General features: G+C 46.6%; 1 protein-coding gene across 1 annotated transcript in view; it reads right to left on the reverse strand.

Annotated features, from left to right (window-relative positions):
* Window positions 1-1,462: 1,462 nt before the first annotated feature.
* ZFP91 (ZFP91 zinc finger protein, atypical E3 ubiquitin ligase) overlaps window positions 1,463-25,326 on the reverse strand; it is a 119,877-nt gene continuing 96,013 nt past the window's right edge. Inside the window, 4 exon segments of the mRNA XM_033920160.1 lie at window positions 1,463-3,703; window positions 3,848-3,947; window positions 13,043-13,149; window positions 13,151-13,155. Coding sequence (XP_033776051.1) covers window positions 3,253-3,703; window positions 3,848-3,947; window positions 13,043-13,149; window positions 13,151-13,155 — 663 coding nt within the window. The 3' untranslated portion in view covers window positions 1,463-3,252.

Genomic DNA, 25,326 nt, shown 5'->3' on the forward strand with positions numbered 1-25,326 from the left:
CATGCATCCGCAGAAAGAATCTACTTTGGATTTTTCACTTTGCCTCTGCTGCACTTCACTGGGCTCCTTAGCTCCACCTATAGTAAGTACCCATGCACTGAGAGCCACTCAATACATGTTAAGTAGAGGCACCTGTATCAACAGACTTAGTAACAAAGTGTTCTGCTCAATAAGTAAATCTGACAGTAAAGTCAACTGTCAACAAAGGCAGCAAAGGAGTTCAGATGGAAACAGTAGACAGGCGCAGGAAGGACTGGGCGGGAGTCTAGAATGACTCACCTACCTACTGGAAAAAAGCTTACCAGAAGTACATAATCTCTTCTTCCAGTGAATTAGGTGAGACATTATAGACAGATGGGATGTACAAAAGCAGTCCCCAAAAAGCTAGGGCAGGCTTGTTGCACTGACCCTTAAGTCTGAGGACTCCAAAGCAGAGTCCTGTCTTGCCGCCACAGCCACTTTGTAAAACTCTGCAAACATGTGAAGAGAAGACTACGTTGCCACCCTACAAATCATCACAGAGATTCCTGGTACAATGTGCCTTGACAGAAACAGGGGACTGTTTCCCAGAAAGAATATAGGCTGACAAAATGGCCCTATGGATCCATTTGGCAATTGTGGCCTTGGAAGCAAGAGTGCCCCACTTAATTGAATGAGTCAGCACAAATGGTCAGAGACGATACTCAGTGGCCTCAAGATAATGCAGAAGTACTCTGCGCACCATCCAATTTATTCAACAAGTGATCATGTTGTGATCTTAAAGGCGTATCATCTGTCTCGCTGAGACCTTCTGAAGAGTGAACACCTGAGCACATATCAGAATGGATATTATCTTGTTGCACTGGGAACACCTTTTGAAGCCACAAGGAGTCTTTTTTTTAGCAAAACAACCATAGTGAAATCAAATGACTAAATGATGAAAAAAATTTCTGGATAGGTACTCAAGACTTAAAGCAGTCCAAAACAAGCTCATGAGAAAAAGAAAAAAAACATCTTAAGTGTCTGCAAAACCTAACTAGGCAATCTACCAGGAAAAAAGGGCCACATAACAACAACAGGATTTACTTAAAAGACAGATCCGACATACTCTATGGAAAATTAAGGACTGAAAGGGCTCTGCGTGACAGTAGCAGGTGGGAAGAGATGCGCATGCGCAGACAGTTTCTCTCAAAAGGTATAGAAATAGTGCTAGAAAAATCTAGTATGGGCTCCAGCAGATGACATTACTCATACATGAGGATCTATCCTGCTTGTTCTTAGAGAACAGAAGTGTTCCACAGAAAATGAGAATGCCTTCCTTTCTCTGCTTTCGTTGATACAAATAGCACTTAGAACATGAGAAAAAGTGGATACCAAATACTTGCTTCAAGCTCCCATTTTAGACATCAGTCTTTATTCACTTTAAATATTAACCACTACCAAGTCCCAAACTGGTGGGCTAGAAATACATACAGAAACAGTCTGTTTATACAAAGTCTCTTTATTATGAGGAGCCTTTAAACCTGCCATTTTTACAGTTCTTTAACTGGGACCAAGCCTGGACTGCAGGTATTTCCAGGCTTCTCTGATTGGCTTTTCCCAACTGCTTCTTTCCACTGGTTGTGGATACCACCATATAAATTTCACAAAATGCAAAGGCCAACCCTTTGCTTGAGGAGAAGAGAGACAAATCTCTTCATCCATTTTTAATTAATAAATACAGAGGATCCTGCAAAAAAGAAAAATAGTGCTCTCCCAAAACAAAGTGCAAATCACTGCTCCCCTGCCATTATGGCATTCTGTTACAAATCATTCCCTCTCAGTCTTCTCATGTGCAAAATATGTCCAAGGTTTTATGTTATGCACTTTAAAATGGCCTCTGTTCTTTCTAGAAAATGGGTAGAACTGAGTTATATTTACTATATAAAAGAAATTGAAAGCAGACAATGAGGCAATAGAAAATATAAAGCTTTACATGACACTTTTTCTTGTTTGGACTGGCCCAATCAAGGGTTCATCCAATTCCAAGTTCTACTACAAAAGTCTCCTCTTTGTAGTGCAAGAGTAGCACCTGTGGCAAATGAGGGGCAGTCCCCTAAAGTTGTGTTTGTCTATACTGAGAGATATCATGTTATACAATATCTTTAAATTGCCTTTAGGGGCAGCTCACTCCAATTCCTCTGCTATTGATTTGTGAAGCACTGCTGCTGAAGTCAGCTGGCTATGTAAAGCCACATACAGCTTGAGAAGTTTTGACATTCGGGGAGCTTTTTGCTCCAGCATACGTCTCCCTACAGATGCAACTTTCTCTGGCTTTCCTTCACAGCTTGGGGATGCGTATGAGGTTTGATATATTATACTTTGCCACAAAACTAGAGATTTTCTGCCATATCACTGGAGGCTGATATACATAAGAAACTCAGGTGCCAGATGTGTTGGAGCCTTCAAAGAAAAATAATACAGGAGCCTAAAAAGGAGACATTCCAGAGAAATGGGCTTAAATGCATTATTGGACATAGCCAGCAACATTAGCCAATGAGCCTAGAAGGAGCAAGTTAAGTTCCAGACCATCACTATGTGTATGATGGCATTATTCTAAGCAATAAACAAGTCCCAGAGCAGTAACATAAGCCCGAAGGCATTCTCCTTAAACACACACACAGAGCAAAACTGAGGCACTTGAAGTGACAGCAACCCCAAACACTGATGTTTGATCTCCCTCCTGACTTAGATGCACAATGCTGGGTTGCTTGGCTCCTAGAACCTAGAGCCCCTCTGCATCTGCACATTCTTCCTTTGAAATATCATAAAGTGCAAAGTTCAATAATTGTCACCACATAGGCAGGAACTGTGGGTGATGACTGGGACTTTCTACTAGGGCAGGAATCCAGCAGGCAAGAGGCAAAGTATAGGAAGGAAACAAAGATGTCGGGCAAGCACATGAAGCAGTCACAATATATGTGGTTCCTGCAGTTATCAGCTGTCCCCTTTCACTGCAGCAATGTCAGAGGGGAATGAGAGGGATTGCTGCACAGAGCTAGAACCCAATCCTATCCCAGTCAAAACCAGCATACTGGTTTAGAAGTCTTGAAGGATGAAGGGTGTAGAAGGAGAGAAAAGAGTTGGCTTCTTTTCTTTCCATCAAAAGTACATGAATGGGGGAAGAGGCAATTATAGCCATCGGAGCTAGTGATTGCCTGTTGGTTATTTAAGTAATATTTATTGTTTGCTCTTTACATCTGTGTTATATTTAGAACGGAAGATTCCGTTTTTCTAAGCCCCAGTGGAATCAGAATCTTCAACCAGAACATCTGTGGTAGCACCCAGAGTTTCAGAATCCAAAACAAGTCCGTCCATGCCGTCACTGCTGCCGCAGCCCATCAGGATCTTCGTATCATTGGTGAGTCCACTGCAGTATGCTTCCCCACTGAGTGGTTCAGGAAGTAGAGGCAAGCCCTGGCCATCAGTGGCTGGGACCAAAGCCTCTGGGGTGGTGCCAAGAATGCTGGTATTGGTAATAAGGGCTCCAGCATTGGCAGCAAGTGCCTCCGCAATCAGCACCTCTGGGTGACTCTTGGCTTTGTGTGCCACAACGCTGTCCTTCTTCTCAAATTTCTTTCCACATATGTTGCAGGAGAACTGATAGAAGGAGTCTGCATCATGTTTCTTCATATGCCAGTTCAGAGAGGCCTTCTGACGACAGGTGAAACCACAGATCTCACACCTGAAAGAAAGACAGGAATCCCCATTAACACGGTAGAATAGCCCAGAGATGCAAGGTGAGAGTTGACCATAGCAGTACAAAAGTATGGAGAGCATAGAGGAAAGCAGATTTGAAGGTCTCAGCAAGAGAAACAATGGTACTCACTGCAGGGGTTTCTCGCCTGTGTGAATCATTCTGTGTACAGCAAGGTTATGGGAGCTCTTGAAAGCGCGGGCACAATATTCACAAATGTAATCCCTTTGGTCTGTGCAGAAAAGAAGAAAACATGAGTCTCAAAGATGCAATGAGGTCAAGGTAGAAAAAGTTCAGTCAAGGAGTTTGAAATAAGAGGATAGAAACAGACAGAAAAGGAGTCCAAGAGCAGCAAAGGAGAATTAGAGATAGTGTGGAGGTGAGAAAAACCAAACATTGGACAGAAAGGACAGGCACGCAGATAAACAAAAGAATAGCCTTACTGGCTCAGATCAATGGTTCATCTAGCCCAGTATCATACTTTTATGGAATTAGAAGTGACAATTGTCTACCCATGAACAAGGGAATAGAAAAGAAAAATTGCTCTACTCTAACAGGCATTCTACGACAAAAGAATTATGAACTATACAGATTGAACACTTGACATCTGTCACATAGGAGCACCCCCAATATTAAGCAAACTCCATGTTAATGTCCAGGGAGAGGGCATTTCCATTGGGCAATTATTTTGAAAAGTTGGTTCCTATGTTCTGTCACACACACCAACTAGGAGCCCCTTTTACAAAGCTGCGGTAGTGATTTTCCCACAGAACTGTTTGGGCTTCAGTGCATTTGCCACAAGGAAATAGCTAATGCGGCTTTGTGACAAAACTTTTTCTGTATTTCAATTGCAGTTTTATTCAACATTTATAAAAGAAAATCCAAAATCATGAGAATCAAAAACTGTGGTTTCCATTTAGCTAGGCACTATCACAAGATCCTAACTAAACTAAACTAAACCTTAAGTTCATATACCGTATCCTCTCCATAATTATAGAGCTCGGCACGGTTTACAAGAGCTTAATATAGGAAGGAATAGCATAATGGGGTTGGATGTTTCCCCCACCAATATCCACTATACAATAAAGAACATAAGAATTGCTGCTGCTGGGTCATACCAGTGGTCCATCGTGCCCAGCAGTTCGCTCACGCGGTAGCCCTCTGGTCAAAGACCGGTGCCCTAACTGAGACTGGCCCTACCTGCATACGTTCTGATTCAGCAGGAACTTGTCTAACTTCATCTTGAATCCCATCATTCATTCACCTGTCACCAGCCACAAAATATTTATCCATTTGTAGCATAAGCTTTTATACAGATCACTAATGTTTTACTTTATGTATAAAGTATAAATAATCTTCACACAACTGCAAATCTTCTAAATAAGATTTCTTTTATCTATCGAATTTTAAATCTTCCAACCAAACGATATACTTATCTATACAAGTATATCGGAGTTGGAAAACAAATTAAGGCAATCAACTACATCAAGGAAATATCACTTAAGTCCACAATTAGTAGATCCAAGACATCAAGCAGGAGTCAATGAAGAAAATACTACTACACTTCAGGCAAATGCACCTGACATATGCTTGGGCCTATAGACAATCCTTCAAGAACAGCTTCTTGGTTCCTTACAATACATTCTGCTATCAGGAAAGCAGAAAGGTGAGATGGTTCAAAGAAAGCATTGAGCAGATCAGTTTCTGTGGCAGAGTGGGATCCTGGAGACTGAGAGCGTTTGGCTCCTCCAAATTGTTGTCTGGAGTTCTGAATCGATCTCTAGACTGGAGGCCCTCCTGAAAACTGGTGGAATCGCCTGGACGTCTGAAAATTATCATGATCTGTCCTCCTAGGGGCTCGAGGCCTGCTGTCTGGTAAGAATTTTGGCTTACAGATCTATACACTGGCAATAAGATCATACAAGCTTGTCTCAAAAAGTAATGGGCAGTTTTAATTAGGGTCGCCTTGGAGGAAGAATCCCCCTCTGCCCACTGTCTGATCCATAATATTCTGCAGGTAGAAAAGGAGTAAACCAACATTTTGCTCATGGTTCTGAAAAGATCATAAGCCGCATGATCCACCCCAGTCACTAAAAATGGGAGATCTTTGTCCAAGAAGTGTCCGGATCGTGGCGCAACTTAAGTGTGACAAGCTTGGTCAACAAAAGATGCCACTGTTGCTACTTACAAACCTGAGACCGCGGCCTCAAGAACATTTAGCGCACAAAATCTAATCTGCGGTCCTGGATATCCTTCAATACCACACTGCTTTCACTAGGAAGGGAGGTACAGTTGATAACCTGCACTTCCAGTGAATCCACCTTTGGTGAAAAAAAAGGCTGGTTAAAAGAAGCCTCCATTGGATAGAGCTTTGAAGGGGCCCCTCTGGTACCTCCCAAAAATCCATAAGCATTTCTGTAATGTCTTGTTGTAAGGGAAAGCAAGAGGTCTGTGCCTTATCGACCAACTCCCCCCCCCCAAAGAAATGAAGCTGTATCTCCTGCTATAGAGGACCCTGAAGAGTAAAGGCATAATAAAGTCACTTTTGTCATCCTCCGACTGAACTTCCCTGACCTATGCATGGCATGAACTGCTTGAGAACTGCACTCTTAGGGGGAGGAACCTCCAGTGCAAGTAGGGCCATGCTCCCTAAGAATTAAATGTGATCCCGGCTAAGCATATAAGCTACAAACATAATTTTTATGAAATCATATGTTGGATTCATGCTCAAATGAACTAATAGTTTAAAAGTTTCAATGGTTTTAGATGATAAAGATAATGGTTACTGCGGATGGGCAGACTAGATCACCACACAACTATGTTAATGGGTGCCAAACTCACGTTGGGTATTTCAAACATTATGCATCAGTTTATAGTTTAAATTCACACTACTTTCGCTCTAGTTCACCAATTGGTCACGTATGGTCTATCAGGTGTGTGACTCTTTTATCCTTTCTCATCTGATTACCATTTTCATTTTTGTTTTACTATACGGTTCTATTATACATTTTTATTATACGTTTTATGATTTGGAGTTAATCAATTTACAGGATCACTCTGATATTGATGTTCTAATTTCAATGAAGGCTCAACCACAGGTTAGTGTGACTTTCTGTCACATAAGAACATAAGAATTGCCGCAACTGGGTCAGACCAGTGGTCCATCGTGCCCAGCAGTCCGCTCACGCAGCGGCCCTTGGTCAAAGACCAGCGCCCTAACTGAGACTAGCCCATTCTTGTTCAGCAGGAACTTGTCTAACTTTGTCTTGAATCCTTGGAGGGTGTTTTCACCTACAACAAGCGTTCCAGCTTTCTACCACTCTCTGGGTGAAGAAGAACTTCCTTACGTTTGTACGTAATCTATCCCCTTTCATCTTTAGAGAGTGCCCTCTCGTTCTCCCTACTTTGGAGAGGGTGAACAACCTGTCCTTATCCACTAAGTCTATCCCCTTCAGTACCTTGAATGTTTCAATCATGTCCCCTCTCGATCTCCTCTGTTCGAGGGAGAAGAGGCCCAGTTTCTCTAATATTTCGCTGTAGGGCAGCTCCTCCAACCCCTTAACCATCTTAATTGCTCTTCTCTGGACCCTTTCGAGTAGTACCGTGTCCTTCTTCATGCACGGCAACCAGTGCTGGACGCAGTACTCCAGATGAGGGCGCACCATGGCCCAGTACACTGACATGATAACCTTCTCTGATCTGTTCGTGATCCCCTTCTTTATCATTCCTAGCATTCTGGGCTTTGCTTTAATGATCTTTTTAATTTACATTTTTATACATATTTGCATTGTCTAGTTCACATTCATTCATATACATCTACTAAGTTTCAACTAAAACCATTGAAACTTTTCAACTATTTAGTTCATTTGATCATGAAACCAGCACATTTTCATCGTTCTATTCATTTTAATTTTTTTTCCTTAAGGACTCCTGAGGAAGGCAAATCATTGCCGAAACATGACCCGTGCTTTTATATGTATTTTTTGTTTTAATAAATGATACAGTCTATTCCACCTAAGTGCATGCTGGTTAAGCGCACGCTGCGGTTATCCACAGCCTACCACCATGGTCCTGGTTTTTTTTTTTTTTTTAAACATTAAAGTCAAAGGATGTAAACTCCGGATAATTGCAAATCTGATAAGCACACTATCCGCCTATGCGCACTGATATTATAAGTCCCACCTCTATTCGTTCACAATTACTTTACACTCTGGTTAAAAGCAATCACATTCTCACATTGATGAGCCATGTGTTTTGGATCAGCAGTCTAGCATGGCCATGTGTTCAAACTTTCGAAACTGCACGATCCTGTATAAGGAACGCTCTCATCTGAGTGGTGTTGAGAAGAGCCCCAATGAACTGAAGCCTTTGAGTCGGACGAAGCTGTGACTTGGGAAAGTTGATCTCAAATCCCAAGTTCTGAAGAAACAAGAAGGTGAGATTCGTCGAAGAACGACATCTTGACATGAAGGGCCTTTTATGAGCCAGTCGTCTAGATAGGGAAAGACCCTGAGACCTCAAGGCCACTGCCACCATGACCAGGCACTTGGTGACGACTCTGGGAGAAGATGCGCCACTTGAAATCTGAGATATTTCCTTGAATCCAGGTGAGTTGGGATTTGAATGTAGGCTTCCTAAAGATCCAGAGAGCATAGCCAATTGTTGTGAGCTAAGAGAGTATATAGAGTGGCTAGAGATAACATGCAAAACTTCTCTTTGACCAAAAACTTGTTGAGGGCTCTGAGATCTAAAATCAGTCGGAGACCTCCCGTCTTCTTTGCTACTAGAAAATAGCGGGAGTAAAACCCTTGGTTTTGTTAATCTGCAGGAACTTCTTTAATGTTGTTGAGGAGAAAAAGGGAATGAACCTCCTGAAGAAGAAGACAGGATTGGCGAGGGTTGGAAGCAGACTCTCTTGGAGGATGATCCGGAGGGATGGTGACATAATGTAGAGAGTAGCCCTCCCAAATGATTTTTAGAACCCAGAGATCGGAGGTGATGAGCTCCCAATGATGAAAATAGAGTTGAATGTGACCCTCGATTGGTTGAGGGAGAGGCTGAAGTAGAGGGATTGTAACTATGCTCTCGATCAACAGGTCAAAAAGAACATGTTGACTTGGCAGAAACAGCAGGTGGGTCTTGGGAGGACGCTGCTACTTTGTTTTTTTCTGCTGAAGGCCTTATTGGGGCAGAGGGTTTGGCTGAAAAAACACCTCTGATAAGAGGAAGAAGCAGGTCTGAAAGGTCTCGATTAGAGAATGACACGGTGACGGTTTACCCGCGGGCCACCGCATTTAAGCCGCGGGTCACCGCCGAAAACGGGGAAGAAAACTAGCAGTCGCTGCGGTGACGGGGACAAGGCCATTCACCGACCGCGGAAACGGTGAACAGGTTTGTCCCCGCGGGCCAATGTACCCCCTTCTAGGAACCGCTATTTCACCGTGCTCCTCATTTGTCATTTCAACCCTTCCTGCCAATCGCAGCAGAAAGGGTACCCAACCCCTCCTGCCGGTCCTCCCATGGCCTCCCCTAAGATCGCCGGCAGGAGGGTACCCAACCCCATCCTGCTGGACCCCCCCCCAACGAACCCTCCCACCCCCGGACCCCCCCTTAGTCTTACTTTTCAAGTTGGACCGGACAGCTCCTCGCTCGTCTGGCCAGCAGGCCTGCCTCCGTCCAAATGAGGCGGGCCCGCCCCTCCCCTCCCCTGCCATCCCAATGGCCTCCCCTAAGATCGCCGGCAGGAGGGTACCCAACCCCTCCTGCTGGACCCCCCCCCAACGAACCCTCCCACCCCGGAACCCCCTTAGTCTTACTTTCCAGTTGGACCGGACAGCTCCTCGCTCGTCTGGCCAGCAGGCCTGCCTCCGTCCAAATGAGGCGGGCCCGCCCCTCCCTCCCCTGCCTAACCCACAGGATCCTAGGGCCTGATTGTGCCCAAGCACCTAAGGCCCCTCCTATAGCGGAGAGTGGCTTTAGGTGCCTAGACCAATCAGGCCCTAGGATCCTGTGGGTTGGGCAGGGTAGGGGCGGGCCCGCCCTCATTTGGACGGAGGCAGGCCTGCTGGCCAGACGAGCGAGGAGCTGTCCGGTCCAACTTGAAAAGTAAGACTAAGGGGGTTCCGGGGTGGGAGGGTTCGTTGGGGGGGGTCCAGCAGAGGGTTGGGTACCCTCCTGCCGGCGATCTTAGGGGAGGCCATTGGGAGGCAGGGGAGGGGAGGGGAGGGGCGGGCCCGCCTCATTTGGGACGGAGGCAGGCCTGCTGGCCAGACGAGCGAGGAGCTGTTCCGGTCCAACTTGAAAAGTAAGACTAAGGGGGTTCCGGGGTGGGAGGGTTCGTGTGGGGGGGTCCAGCAGGAGGGGTTGGGTACCCTCCTGCCGGCGATCTTAGGGAGGCCATTGGGAGGACCGGCAGGAGGGGTTGGGTACCCTATCTGCTGCGATTGTCGGGAGGGCCGTTGGGGGGGTCTACAGGAGGGGTTGGGTGCCCTCCTGCCGTGATCGCTGTGGGGGAGGGGAGACTTGCAGCCGTAGCCGCGGTCACTATGCTAATCACGGCAGCATTTAAAGTACATGTCGTGTTTGTTTTTGCATTGCTAGCCCCAGGGGGTGGTGGAAGATTAGTGTATTGAAAAACTGTATGAAAAAATAACTATTTTAAATTTAGTGATCAAAATGTGTCAGTTTTGAGAATTTTTATTAATTAATTTTTTCTCTGCGTGTTTTGTTTTTGTATAGTTATTAACTAATATTTAACTAAGTTTTAAAGTTTTAAAGAATGTTTCCTTTATACGTAAATAAAGAAAAGTGAATGGGATTGCAGTGGCGGTGACTGGGGCGGTGAATGGGGTTGGCAGTGGGCGGTGACGGGGCGGTGAAGAGGATGGTGAGACGGGGACGGGGCGGTGACGGGGATGGTGGAGACGGGGACGGGGCGGTGACGGGGATGGTGAGACGGGGACGGGGGCGGTGACGGGGACCAATTTTTTCACCGTGTCATTCTCTAGTCTCGATGATGAGGGTTTAGACTTAGGTTTCATGAGTCTTGAGTTTTTGGGTTGCAGTATCTGTAGAGTCCCCGAAAAGCTCATTCCCTAAGCAAGGGACGTCCTTGTCAGAGACTTTAAGCCATGTTAGCCTCCTCATGGCTACAGACATAGAAGAGGCCCTGGAATGTGAGTTCGAAGATGGCATAAACTGAGTGAACAAGATACTTCCTTAACTGAATGTCAGTGCTCACAAGATATTGGAAACCTTTCAACTTACGAGAAGGGAATATATTTGTGATATATAGGAAACTGCTTAATGAGATGTTTCAAGTAGCATGAGAAATAGAAATTGTAGTATGACAGCTCTATTAGCCAACATGGAATTCTGGTAAAGCCGTCGACCAAATCTGCCATAGTACGGTCCTCCCTATCAGGAAGAACTGACGCATTAACTTTTAATGGAGTAGACTTTTTCAAAGTAAACTCCACTACTAGGGATCGATGAGGGAGTTGAGGCTTATCAAATCCTGGGAGAGAAATTATCTTATACAGAGAATCCAACTTTTTGGTGCCACCAGTACTGAGAGGCGATTTCTAAATTTTTGTAAAGAATCTGTACAGCATCCCATGCAATTTAAGCTTAAGCAGTCCTTAGATAGGCTGATCGTAATCCAAAGTTTCCAGAAACTCCTCACTGTATTTAGAATCAGCCTCCAATTTCACAGAAAAATCCTTTCCCATTTGTCAAATAAAGGAAAGCTTTTCAGTGGAAGAAGAAGTTCTAGCTGGAGAATATCTCAGAGATTTCAATGCAGAAGAATCATCAGCATCGGTGGTGGAAGGTGACAGATTAGGATTGGAGTCATCCTGTAGATCAGAGTCCCACAGAAGAGGAGAACAGTGCTTTGACTGATGCCGGCCCGGTGTTGGGAGTCTCCAAATGTTTTCGTTTATGGGACACTTTCCCTAACTCATCGAAATCCTGTCAGAGTGTCTGGATGATGACGAATGACATTGGGTAGATGGGGACTGGTGCTGGACGAGCGATTGCTTCGATGCAGGACTGGCAGGATTGGATCGATGTCAAGAGTCCTTGGAATGCACCGATGGAGCAACGACGGAACCGGAGGCTCTGGCAGTGTTAGGCTCAGACTGGGCTGGTACCAAAGAGGTTAGTGTTGGGAGAAGTAGCTGAAACTGGTCCTCTCAAAGCAAAGCATCTAGCTTCTGCCTCAAAGTAAGCACTGGTATGTGTGGCTTTGTCACCGGTATCACAGGTGCTGCAACATGTTCCCGAGAGAATGACTCCAATGATGAAGCACCCCCTCGACAGTGGAACCAGTCGCTGCAGTCATCATGAATTAACTCAATGATTTCGAGACCTGTGACCCTGACTGGGAAGACGGTGGCTTCTTAGTCGGCTTACCCAATGGAGAGATGTGCGACACCGGATTGGATGCTGGTGCCTCTAGCGGTGTCGCTGACTTCATCGACGGTATCATCAGCGCATCCCCTTCCAGGCTGACACAGAAGAGATTTTCTTGTTGAAGAATATGATTCTTTATGGTACGCTTTTGAAGTGAAGAGCAATGCACACGCGATTGAACACGGTGTTCAGGCCCCCAAACACTGGAGGCACCAACTATGAGGATCCGTTAAAGAAATAGTGTAAGAACACAGAGGAACACTTTTAAAAAACCCGTCAGTGGGGTGTGACATCGACAGGAACACCGCCTCAGCCAAATTGAACTTGATGGTTGAGATGTGGCTAAGGGCCCCGCCGGAACCCACCCCCTGTGGACGGCTAAAAAAGAAAAAAACAGTTTTTAATTATTTCTCCAATGAAAAGAAAAAGATAGAAAAAGAACGTGAGAGCGGGAAGGCAAGCAACAAAATGGAAGACCGTTAGGAAATGCGACTTCAATGCTCCGCAGAAAAAACAGAACTGAGGAGCTGCACGCCTATGTCAGGCGGGAAGGTACTCGCGAATGCACGGGCTATCACAAACTTTCTAAATTTGTTAAAGTGGCGATGCACTTTTAAAGTATCCGTACTGGGATCCGTGGATGACGTCACCCACATGTGAGAATATGCTGCTTGCTTGTCCTGGATAAATTTATTTATTTAGTCATTTATTTAGCCCGTCCTCCCAAAAGGAGCCCCGAATGGGTTACAAGAGTACATTCATAGTATAAGTAGGACAAAATTTAGTGAGAAATGCAGACTTTACAGCATTTACAGTATAGACAAAGGTGGTTTAGATTATAGCATTTACAGTATAGACATAAAGAGACAAAGAGGAGGTATTTCTACGGTAGCAAGGAGATCCTGCCCTTACCTGTATGGTGCTTGGCATGTCGAAGCAGCTGCTTCTGAAGTCGAAAAAGTCGTCCGCAAGAAGGATGTGGACATACATACTTTTCTTCAGAAGATGTTGATATTGATGTGATGCTGAGAAAGAAAGTGAAATTATTTACTGGTAATTTATTAGGATTTATTTATCCCCTTTTTGAAGAAATTTACACAAAGTGAAGTACATCAAGAATAACCTGGACTTTGGCAACAAGCATTTAATGTAATACAACAAACATTCAAATTTATTTGCCAAATTTATACGAGAGCTCACAGTATTTGATGACCAGTAAGATGGGAATAATATATAAAATAACTGATAAGTAGCAAAACCAACACAAAGAAAAATCACAACCACTCCCACAAAAACAAAGATTGGAAAAAACAAAAGGAAGCAAAACAATATACTTAGACATAATATCGAACATGAGAGGAAGGAAGATTAAAATTTAATCTGTCTGGCAACAGGATGCCTATGCAAATTGTATTTTTAATCAACGGAAGTTGTTTCAGCAGAGAAGAAGGCACTCCATTCAACAAAAAGCTCCAATAGTCAAAATAATTTAAAACCAAAGGGGACGCGTTAGCGTTTAACATGCGCTAAAACGGCTAGCGCGTTAGTAAAAGGACCCCAAAGTGAGATCTTAAAGGTTTTTCCACCTAAGAAAGGTTTCAATAATCTAACCTTCTCTAGTTCTTGAATGATTTCTAAATCAATCTGGTAATATGAGGCTTGAAAGAAAGAACTCTTAAAAGTGACACCTTGTGAAAGTAAAGTGAAGTTACTCACTTTAGCAGGTGTTTTCCAGGATAGCAGGCCAAGAATTCTTGCAGATTGGCGACGTCATCCGGCAGAGCCCAGTGTGGATATTGACTAGCGAGTATTTTGTAGAAATTTCTAGCAGCATCCCACTGTGCATGCAAGGGTACCTTGCTGCCTGATGTCTGAGCACAGGTACCTCAATAGAATAATATAGCTCCTAGGAGAGGTGGGAGGGTTTGTGAGAATATTTGGCCTGCTGTCCTCAGAGAACATCTGCTACAGGTAAGCAAATGTAGGCTCTGGATGCAACAGGAACAGTCGGATTTTAAAAGTTTATTAAAGATGAAATATCTAAATAAAAAATCATCAAGATTCACAATCCATGTGTTCAGAAAATCATACATATGCAAAGGCACTATCAAAAACTATTAATTGCTCACAAAGGTGGTGACTTATTCCGGACCCTACATGGTCCGTATTTCAGAACAGGGTGTGGGAGACAAGTGCACAATGATCGATGAGTGAAATAACCTTGATTTTACCAAATGAGAAACTGCACCAAAAAGCACAGTTACTTACCGTAACAGGTGTTATCCAGGGACAGCAGGCATATATTCTCACATGTGGGTGACGTCATCTACGGAGCCCCAGCGCGGACAGCTTTTCAAGCAAACTTGATTGAAGTTTCAAGTTTGCTACACTGCACCACGCATGTGCATGCCTTCTTGCCCACTAGAGGGTGCATCCCACCTCGTGGTCCTCAGTTCCATAACCAGCAAAGAAGCCATCCCCGGGGAGGAGGGCAGGTTGTGAGAATATATGCCTGCTGTCCCTGGATAACACCTGTTACGGTAAGTAACTGTGCTTTATCCCAGGACAAGCAGGCATGATATTCTCACATGTGGGTGACCTCCAAGCCAACCAAAAAAGGGGCAGGTGGGAGGATGGCAATTTAGGAAAAACAGGTTACGTAACACCGACTGGCCAAACCGGCCGTCGCTTCTGGACAAAGTGTCCAGACAGTAGTGTGAGGTGAACGTATGAACCGAAGACCAAGTGGCAGCTTTACATATGTCCTCCACAGGAGTAGACCGGAGGAAAGCAACAGAAGCTGCCATCGGCCCGGACCTTATGCCCCGTGACTCGATCATGGAGCGTGAGACCAGCCTGAGCGTAGCAAAAAGAAATACAAGCAGCTAGCCAGTTGGACAAGGTGCGCTTGGAAATAGGATGTCCCAGTCGATTAGGATCAAAGGACAAAAACAATTGAGGAACCTTCCGATGAGACTTGGTACGTTGGAGATAAAAAGCCAACGCCCTCTTACAGTCCAGCGTGTGAAGCGCCGCCTCCCCAGGATGAGAGTGGGGCTTCGGGAAGAACACCGGAAGAACAATAGACTGATTGAGGTGGAAATCAGACACAACCTTAGGAAGAAATTTAGGATTGGTGCGAAGAACCACCTTGTCATGATGGAACACAGTAAAGGGCGGGTCCGCAACCAAAGCCTGGAGCTCACTAATCCGATGAGCAGACGTGAGCGCAAGTAAAAAGACCACCTTCCAAGTGAGAAACTTAAGAAGAGACTTGTCAATCGGCTCAAAAGGAGGCTTCATCAGCTGAGCCAAGACCACATTAAGATCCCAAACTACCGGAGGAGGTTTCAGAGGGGGATTAACATTAACCAAACCCCTCATGAAACGAACCACCAGAGGATGAAGAGAGAGAGAACGTCCCTCTAGATGCCGATGGAAAGCAGCAATAGCACTGAGATGCACCCGGATGGAAGTCGTCTTCAGCCCAGACTTGGACAAATGCAACAAATATTCCAGAACCGAGGCCACCGGAACCAAACTCGGATCCAGATGGTGCGAGGAACACCAGGATGAAAATCTGGTCCACTTCTGGGAATAACAAAGACGAGTCGAGGCCTTGAGCGAGGCTTCCAACACATCCCTGACCGCCGAAGTCAGGGGGAAAGGAACCAAGCCGTCAGATGCAATGACTGAAGATTGGGATGCAACAGCAAACCCCGACTCTGAGACAGCAGAGAGGGAAAAACCGGCAGAAGAAGAGGCTCCTTGGCACTGAGTTGAAGGAGCAGGGAAAACCAGTGTTGACGAGGCCAACGAGGCGCGATGAGAATCATAGTGGCTCTGGATGACTTGAGGTGAACCAACGTCCTCAAGATCAGAGGAAAAGGAGGAAACGCATAAAGGAATCTCCCTCCCCAGTCGAGAAGGAAGGCATCTGCCTCAAGACGGTCCTGGGAGTATATCTGGGAACAATATAGGGGCAGTTTGCGAGTCTCCGGGGAGGCGAACAGATCCACCTGAGGAGTCCCCCAGCGGTCGAAGACCTCGCGTAGAACTCGGGAGTTGAGCGACCACTCGTGCGGCTGGAGAAGACGACTGAGTTTGTCGGCGAGGCAATTCTTTTCTCCCTGAATGTAAACTGCCCGCAGGAAAATGTTCTGGGAGGTTGCCCATTCCCAAAGGCGCAAGGCTTCCCGGCACAGGGACCAAGAGCCCGTCCCCCCTTGCTTGTTCACATAATACATTGCCACTTGGTTGTCCGTCCGTACCAGGACCACCTGATCGCGCAGCAGATGACAGAACGCTCGAGCTGCCAGAAAAATGGCCCGAAGCTCCAACACATTGATGTGACAACGACGGTCCTCCGCCGACCATAGCGCCTGGATCCGCAGACCGTCGAGGTGAGCCCCCTACGTGTACTCCGAAGAGTCCGTGGTCAGGACCTTGCGATGTGGAGGGACAAGAAAGAGCAAACCCCCGGAAAGATTGGAAGAGTTGGTCCACCAACGGAGCGATCGTTTCAAGGAAGGAGCGACCGTTACAGGAAGGGAGAGCGGGTCTCGATCCTGACGCCACTGGGAAGCCAAGGTCCACTGAGGGAGTCTCAGATGCAATCGGGCAAACGGCGTGATATGAACTGTCGAAGCCATGTGGCCGAGTAGAATCATCAGCCGGTGTGCAGAGACGGAGCGCTGCAGCAGAATCTGACGGGCCAGGCGAAGCAGAGCCTCCAGTCTCGACGAGGGCAGGAATGCACGAAGACGAACCGTGTCCAGCACGGCCCCGATAAACTGAAGGGATTGAGCCGGGCACAACTGCGATTTGGGAAAATTTACCTCGAACCCCAGACGTTGGAGAAAAAGATAGTCTGTCAGGTCGCTGAGATAACCCCCTCCCGGGATGAAGCTTTGATCAGCCAATCGTCCAGGTAGGGGAAGACCTGCAGCCCCTGGGATCTTAGGGCAGCCGCGACCACCACCATACACTTCGTAAAGACCCGAGGAGACGAGGCCAGCCTGAAGGGAAGGACTCGATATTGGAGGTACAACTCCCCCACCTGGCGGAAGGCGGGATGCACCGGAACATGAGTATATGCTTCCTTTAGGTCCAGGGAGCACATCCAGTCCCCCGATTCTAACAGAGGGTACAGGACTGGGAGGGATAACATACGGAACTTCTCCCGGACAAGAAACTTGTTGAGCCTCCGGAGGTCCAGAATCGGGCGTAAGTCCCCTGTCTTCTTCGGGACCAAAAAGTACCGGGAGTAGAACCCCTGTCCCCTTTGGTTCGGGGGAACAGGCTCCACCGCCCGAAGGCTCAACAAGGATTTGGCTTCCGATAAAAGAAGAGGAAGCAGGTCTCGACAGCCAAGGGAAGCCCCCGGCGGATGTTCCGGTGGCATGGCTAAAAAGTTTAGTGAGTAACCCTCGGAGATGATCCGGAGTACCCATGCGTCCGACGTGATCTCGTCCAAGGCTGGGAGGAAGGCCTGCAATCGGCCCCCGATAGGAAGGGGGTCCTTCGACAATGCGGAGGGGGCCCGCCCCCAACCGCACATCACGTCAAAAAGACGGAGCGGGTTTAGACGTTCCTTGCGCCGGAGGCTTTGGTTGGGACGCCCTGCCCTGCTGCTGGGAACGCCGGGGCGGAGGCCTGGAGAAGGCCGGCATCGACTTCTGCGGGTACCGCCACGGAGGAGGTCTAAACGGCTTCTGCGGCGGAGCCCGGGGTTTAGGACGGACCAATGAGGCAATAGAGCGCTCATGTTCGGACAAGCGTTTGGTCGCCGCCTCCAAGGACTCGTCGAACAACTCGGAGCCAACACAGGGGAGGTTGGCCAGACGTTCCTGCAAGTTCGGGTCCATATCCAAAGTACGAAGCCATGCGAGACGGCGCATCGCCACCGCAAAAGCGGATACGCGAGAGGCCAACTCAAAGGCATCGTAGACTGCGTGAAAAAGGTAGAGGCGCAGCTGGGATAAATTGGTCATAAAGGCTCCAAAATCCTCCTTATGGGAATCAGGCATGACTCCATAATACCTGGGTAATGCCTTCACCATCTGCCTTAAATAGGAGGAGAAGATGAATGCGTAATTAAGGACCCTGGCGGCCATCAAGGAGTTGGAATAGAGGCGACGACCAAACTTGTCCAGGGTCCGCCCCTCCCGCCCGGGGGGGACCGCCACAGAGACCCGAGAAGGCTGGGACTTCTTCAACGCCGACTCCACCAGCAACGACTGGTGAGACAACTGGGCTTTTATCGAATCCCTTGCAGGGGACTGTGTGGTATTTAGACTCCATCTTAGACGGGACAGCTGTGACTGTAAGAGGGGAGTCCAACTTCCTCAGGAAGGTCTGGTGTAGAACCTTGTTAAGAGGCAGCCGGGAGATCTCTCTGGGAGGAGAGGGCAAATCCTGCTCCTCCAAAAATTCCTTTGTGTATTGAGACCCAGCCGCCAGGTCAAGGTCCAAAGCCCTCCCATATCAAGCACAAATCTTGAAAAGGAGGAGGGCTTCGAAGGAGGCGAGGGAGAACGAGAAGCCCTCGTCGCCAAGAAGGAAGGGGAAGCCTCACGGGAATAACGAGGTTCCTTCCCCGTGCCCGAACCTGAACCCCAAGAGGCCGCACCAAGCGACCTCGACGGGGTCGGGGACTGGCCATGCCCCGAGGAACCCCTGCGGGAGGTCCCCGGGGTATGAGGGACCGAGGCACGCCCCCTCCGTCTCGGCAAAGAGTCCCTCGAGTACTCAACCTCGGAGGAGCGGAGAAGCCTCGGATTATCGAGGTGAAGCTCGGAGACCCGAAGGGTCTCGGCCCCGGTCGTCGAGGAGCAGCCGCGTCATCGAGGAGAGACCCGTTGACGTTTGGGCTTCCTCGACCGACGCTTTGCCCGAGGCCGACCCGAGGGCGAGGAGCCCCTGGAGGACCTCGACGAGGATGAAGAGGAAGAGATCCTCCGAACCCTCCGCCCCTTGTCCCGAGGCCGCACGCTCCGGTCAGGCTGGTCAGCTGAGGTCGAGGGCAAGGCCGAGGCCGAAGCCGTCCCGGGGGCCGAAGTCGAGGGTACCGAGACCGAGGCCGAAGCCGTCCCGGGGGCCTCCGAAGGTGGCTGGAGGTGCGCGAGGGCGCCGGACAGCTCCGAGGTAATGAGCGCACGGAGTAAGTCCTGAAAGGCCGGTACCGCCATCATGGCAGGTAGATCCGGGGCAGGCGGGTGCTCCCTCGAGGGCGACCTCGGTCTCGAGTATTCCCGCGGGGCACCCGACTTCGACGCTCGGGGCGGGGCCGAGGACGATCCACCCGCCCCCGTCGAGGATCCTGAGGATGGCTTCTTCGCTGGAAGAGAAGAAGGAAGTGAGGACTTACCCTTCGTCGGCTTCGGGGTCGAGGAGACCGGCTTCGACGAAGCGGGCTGTCGGGGCGAGGTCGAGGGCGACGAGGCCGAGGTCAAGGCCGGGGCCGAAGCCGAGGCCGACGTCAAGGCCTTCCCCGCCCCGGTGTCCACCGCAAAGAGCTCCGCCATCCGAGCACGACGGCAGTGGAGGGCCCTGGTTTGAAAAGTAGAGCACCGAGTACAGGAATCGGTCGGGTGCTCCGGGCCCAGACAAAGTAAGCACCACCGGTGAGGATCGGTGATTGAAAGGAGCCGATCGCACCGGGTGCACTTTTTAAAGCCCGTCAAGGGACGGGACATGGACACAAAAAACGGCCGGGCACGAACGAGGTCCCGCGGCCGCGGCTACCGGGAGCCCCCGGAGCCGAACGGAAAATCTTTTTTTTTTTTTGATTGTTCGACGAAAACTGATACACAAACAAATAAAACAACAAATTAAGCACAGCGACCGAGAAAGAAATACTCAGCCGCGGTGTCAGAAAGCAAAATCGAAGAGAGCACAATTTCCACAGGGCTTCTGGCTCTGCGGAAAAGACTGAACTGAGGACCACGAGGTGGGATGCGCCCTCTAGTGGGCAAGAAGGCATGCACATGCGTGGTGCAGTGTAGCAAACTTGAAACTTCAATCAAGTTTGCTTGAAAAGCTGTCCGCGCTGGGGCTCCGTAGATGACGTCACCCACATGTGAGAATATCATGCCTGCTTGTCCTGGGATAAAGTCTGTGCTCCTTATATTTAAGAGAAACTACTATGTTTAATCTAGTGAAAGTGGGTAATAAATAATATTAAACTTAACTCCACTCTTTTTAATTGAGAGCACTATCCCCACAGAAGAAAAAGCCTCAGGTTATATTTAAGGCAGAGTCTGAATGCTCAAACCTCCTCCACCCACATCATCAGCAAAAAACTTCCGTAAGGGGATGTGCAAGTGCCACGAACAATATTAGTGCAGGACTAAAACAGCTATTGCCTCTATCATAAGGAACTAAGTGATATTTAAATTAAAGCCGACATTTCACGGTAAAGACCGTTTCTTCAGGGCTTGTAGAAACATAGAAAGATGACGGCAGATAAGGGCTACAGCCCATCAAGTCTGCCCATACCACTGACCCCCTTTTAAGTCTACTGGCCCCCTTAACTCTACTGACCTGCTCTATTAAGTCTATATCATAGCGACTCTATTCATTGGTATGACCCTCGCAGTGATCCCACATAGGTATCCCATTTATTCTTGAAGTCTGGGATATTGCGGGCCTCGATCACCTGTACTGGAAGCTTGTTCCAATGCTCTATCACTCATTCCGTGAAGAAGTACTTCCTGACGTCTCCACAAAACTTCCCTCCCCTGAGTTTGAGCGGATGTCCTCTTGTGTTCGAGGGTCCTTTGAGAAGAAAGATATCATCTTCCACCTCGACCCGTCCCGTGATGTACTTAAATGTCTCAATCATGTCTCCCCTCTCCCTACGCTCCTCGAGAGTATAGAGCTGAAATTTGTTCAGTCTCTCTTCGTACGAGAGACCCTTTAGCCCCGAGACCATCCTGGTGGCCATCCGCTGAACCGACTCAATTCTGAGCACATCTTTACGGTAATGTGGCCTCCAAAACTTCACACAGTATTCTAGATGAGGTCTCACCATGGCTCTGTATAATGGCATCATGACCTCAGGCTTCCTGTTGACGAAACTTCTCTTGATACAACCCATCATCTGCCATGCCTTAGGTGAAGCCTTCTCCACTTGAGTGGCAGTCTTCATGTCTGCACTGATGATCACTCCCAAGTCTCATTCTGCCGTAGTCTTGGTCAAAGTTTCTCCATTCAAGGTGTAAGTTCTGCATGGATTTCCATTTCCGAGATGCATGACCTTATATTTCTTGGCATTGAAGCACAGTTGCCAGATAGAGGACCAACTTTCTAAAGCACGGAGGTCCTGTTCCATAGTATCCTGCAGATTGTAGATGTTTATGATATTGCATAGTTTGGCTTTATCAGCGAATAAGGTTACCTTACCTTGAAGCCCTTGAGTCAAATCCCTAATGAATATGTTGAAGAGGAGTGGACCCAGGACTGAGCCCTGCGGCACTCCGCTGGTCACTTCCGACGTTTTAGAGAGGGTACCGTTAACCATCACCCTCTGAAGTCTGCCACTTAGCCAATCTTTAACCCATGCAATTAGTGTTACTCCTAACCCCATCGATTCCATCTTGTTCAGCAGTCTGCGGTGTGGGATGCTGTCAAAAGCCTTGCTGAAGTCAAGGTATACGATGTCTAAGGACTCTCCCGAGTCCAGCCTTCTTGTTACCCAGTCAAAGAAGCTGATAAGATTGGACTGGCAGGACCTACCCTTGGTGAATCCATGTTGACTGGGGTCCCGGAGATTCCCCTCATTCAAGACCGTATCTAATTTATGCTTAATTAGTGTTTCCATGAGTTTACACACTATTGAAGTGAGACTCACCGGTCTATAGTTCACAGCCTCAGCCTTGCAACCCTTTTTATGCAGAGGAATGACGTTGGCTGTTTTCCAGTCCAACTGAACTTTCCCCGTGCTTAGTGAGAGATTGAAGAGCACAGCCAACGGTTCCGCCAGAACATCTCTCAATTCTCTAAGCACTCTCAATTCTCTAAGCACTTTCCAATACGTTTTCTGTAGAAATAAGTATATAAATACCATTTGTATCTGATTCATTCACCATTCATTACCTCCATTCATAGCCTAAGGGTTGCTTATAGAAGGGGTGTGAATTTTAAAGAACAGTTAAGTCCTGCTGTATTACAGAAGAATTGAAGACATATACAGCCACAACATACAGCATGTGGCAAATGCATTAATTGTGTTATTATGGTTATAGCTATAGAGTTTATCAACCCTATAAATAAGAAAAAATATGCATTTAAACATAATACAACATGTACTACAGAATTTGTGGTGTATTGTATTGTATGTCCATGCCCCAAAGTATACGTTGGTCAAACAATCAGACAATTAATGACTCGACTAAATGAGCATAGAAGTGCATTGAAAAGAAAAGACACAGAAGCTCCGATAGTACAGCACTGTTTAGAATATAACCATGATTTCTTTGCACTCCGGTGTTATGTATTAGAACACATAGAGCATGATGTACAAGGTGGTAACCGACAGCTACGATTACAACAGAAAGAACAACGATGGATTTATGAACTCGGATCTATCATCCTAACAGGTCTTAATATGAGCATTGACTGGTACTACTTCAATTACTAAATCCCTGTTATTTTAGATTTTGTTTTAGGTTTTGCACTACATTGCACCTCCAGAGATGACCAATCCTAGAGAACCATGGCTGAGCCTAGCCAATCATAGAAGAGCTACCGACGCTCACTACGTAATGCACTGGGTGAGGTCTGATAGGTGCAGCTCTCTTTAAATAACTCATGAGAATATGGCCGTAGCGACAAGACACGGGTGAGCAGAAGCAAGTAATCCAGTGAGTACATTCAGGATATGATGTTTAGCACATAGCATGGTGAATGAATCAGATACAAATGGTATTTATTAGTAGATTTAAAACAAACTGGAGAAAATATTTCTTTGCTCAACATATACCATATTTTTCGGACCATAAGATGCACTTTTTCCGAAAAAGGGATGAGTCTTATGGACCAAATACACTGCGTGCCCCTCCGGTACCTTTTTTAAGTGGCGGTGGTCCAGCACGGTCTCCTGCTGGATGGTTGCCTCTTTGCAGAGCAACGCACAACGCAGGAGTGCCACCTTTGCGCTTCCTGCCTGGTCCCTCGCCGCTCTGTGATTGGCTGCAGAGTTACTGACTGCAGCCAATCAGAGTGGCACGGGACCAGGCAGGAAGCGCAAAGGTGGCGCTCCTGCGTTGTGTGTCGCTCTGCAGAGAAAGGCAGCCGTCCAGCAGGAGACCGTGCTGGACCATCGCCACTTAAAAAAGATACCGGAGGAGCGCGCGGTGTATTCGGTCCATTCATGGTTCTACCAGCCTTTACCAACTCCTTCAAAATAGAACTCAAAGCTTTTGCAACGATCAGTCCTCTATTTTTAGGACAATTTCACCTGCATATACTAAAAAGACAAAAAGACCATGATAAGACAGGGAATAAAGTCATGTTATGTATTCTCATTATGTAGAACCTGAAGAGGCTTTTTACCATCAGTTCTTTTCAGAAGCACTGAGACATTAAGGCAGGAAGGAAACAGCCACATGATCTATAATTATAGCAAATGCTGCTGAGGTACAGGGCCACTGCATGCTTGAAGCACCACTGAAAATCAGCTCTGCAGTCTGTAGTCAGAAACCAATCTTTCATTGTGGTCTTACTGCTCATACAACCCTGTCCTATCTGCAGACATTGCAGATTGCATCATAGATTGATTTGTCCCTCTCCAACTTCAGCTGATCTGGAATGTACATGTAAGGGTGCCATGTTTTTTGTTTATGCCCTTCCTATGGAATCAGCTCCCTGGTGAAATTCATATGGAAGAATCTCTGAAGTTATTAAAGACCCACGTTTTTCAACAAGCATTTGGGGCTTTCAATAAAACAGGGGAATAGACACCAAACACGTATGTGTAGAGGAGGAAAAAAAATTCTGAACCAAATTTTTTTCCTGTTTTTTCCTCCTCTGCAGGTGGGTGCGTCTTATGGTCCGGTGAATCTTATGGTCCAAAAAATACGGTAATTAAACTCTGGAATTCATTGCTTGAAAATGTGGTGAAAGCGGTTAGTTTAGCAGGGTTTAATAAAAAGTTTGGATAATTTTCTAAAACAAAGAGTCCAGAAGTTGTTATTAAGATGGACTTGGGAAAATCCACTGCTTATTCGCAGAACAAAATCTATTTCACTCTTTTGGGAACTTGTCAGATACGTGTGACCTGCGTTAGCCACTGTTGGAAACAGAATACTGGTCTTGATGGACCTTTCGTGTGTCCTAGTATGGCACTTCTTATGTTCTTACTTAACACTGAGAAACATGTGGTTTAGATAAAATTGTCATAGTATCAGTTATCTTATAGGCAGCTTCTTCAGTTTTATCCCCAAACAGATCAGTGCACTTACAAGGAACATTTGAAAGGTTTTCTTATACTGAAGTTTCCTGATCAGACACTCTAAGCCAGTGGTCTCAAACTCAAACTCAAACCCTTTGCAGGGCCACATTTTGGATTTGTAGGTACTTGGAGGGCCTCAGAAAAAATATGTAATGTCTTATTAAAGAAATGACAATTTTGCATGAGGTAAAATTCTTTATAGTTTATAAATCTTTCCTTTTGGCTAAGTCTTAATAATAATATTGGCATTTATAGTTAAAGAGACATATGATCAAGAAACTGTTTATTATACTTTTGTGATTATGATAAACATACCAAGGGCCTCAGAATAGTACCTGGCGGGCCACATGTGGCCCCCAGGCCACGAGTTTGAGACCACTGCTCTAAGCCAACAGTCAAGCAGGAAGACACTAGCACATGCGCAGTATGGGCACTACTTAAAGATTTAAAATGATAGTGCACTTGATAATATCCATATTGGATTCCTTTTCCGTTTTAAATTCTTTATTCATTTTAAATCTTAAACAAGTGTACAATAAAATACTTTTATGAAGCTGCGTTAAAAAGTGGACAGTGATTAAAAAAAAAAAAAACGCTAATGCAGCATCATAAAAAAGGTAGGGGGGGTTAGATTTATTGATGTCATTTAAAAATTTACTTGGTGTTTTGATTTGGGTTTTGTTTAGATGATCTGGTTAAAATCTTTTTCAGATACATTGTGGTATTAATGTAAAAAAAATGG

The sequence above is a fragment of the Geotrypetes seraphini genome, chromosome 14 (assembly GCF_902459505.1).
Source record: "Geotrypetes seraphini chromosome 14, aGeoSer1.1, whole genome shotgun sequence".
Taxonomy (NCBI): domain Eukaryota; kingdom Metazoa; phylum Chordata; class Amphibia; order Gymnophiona; family Dermophiidae; genus Geotrypetes; species Geotrypetes seraphini.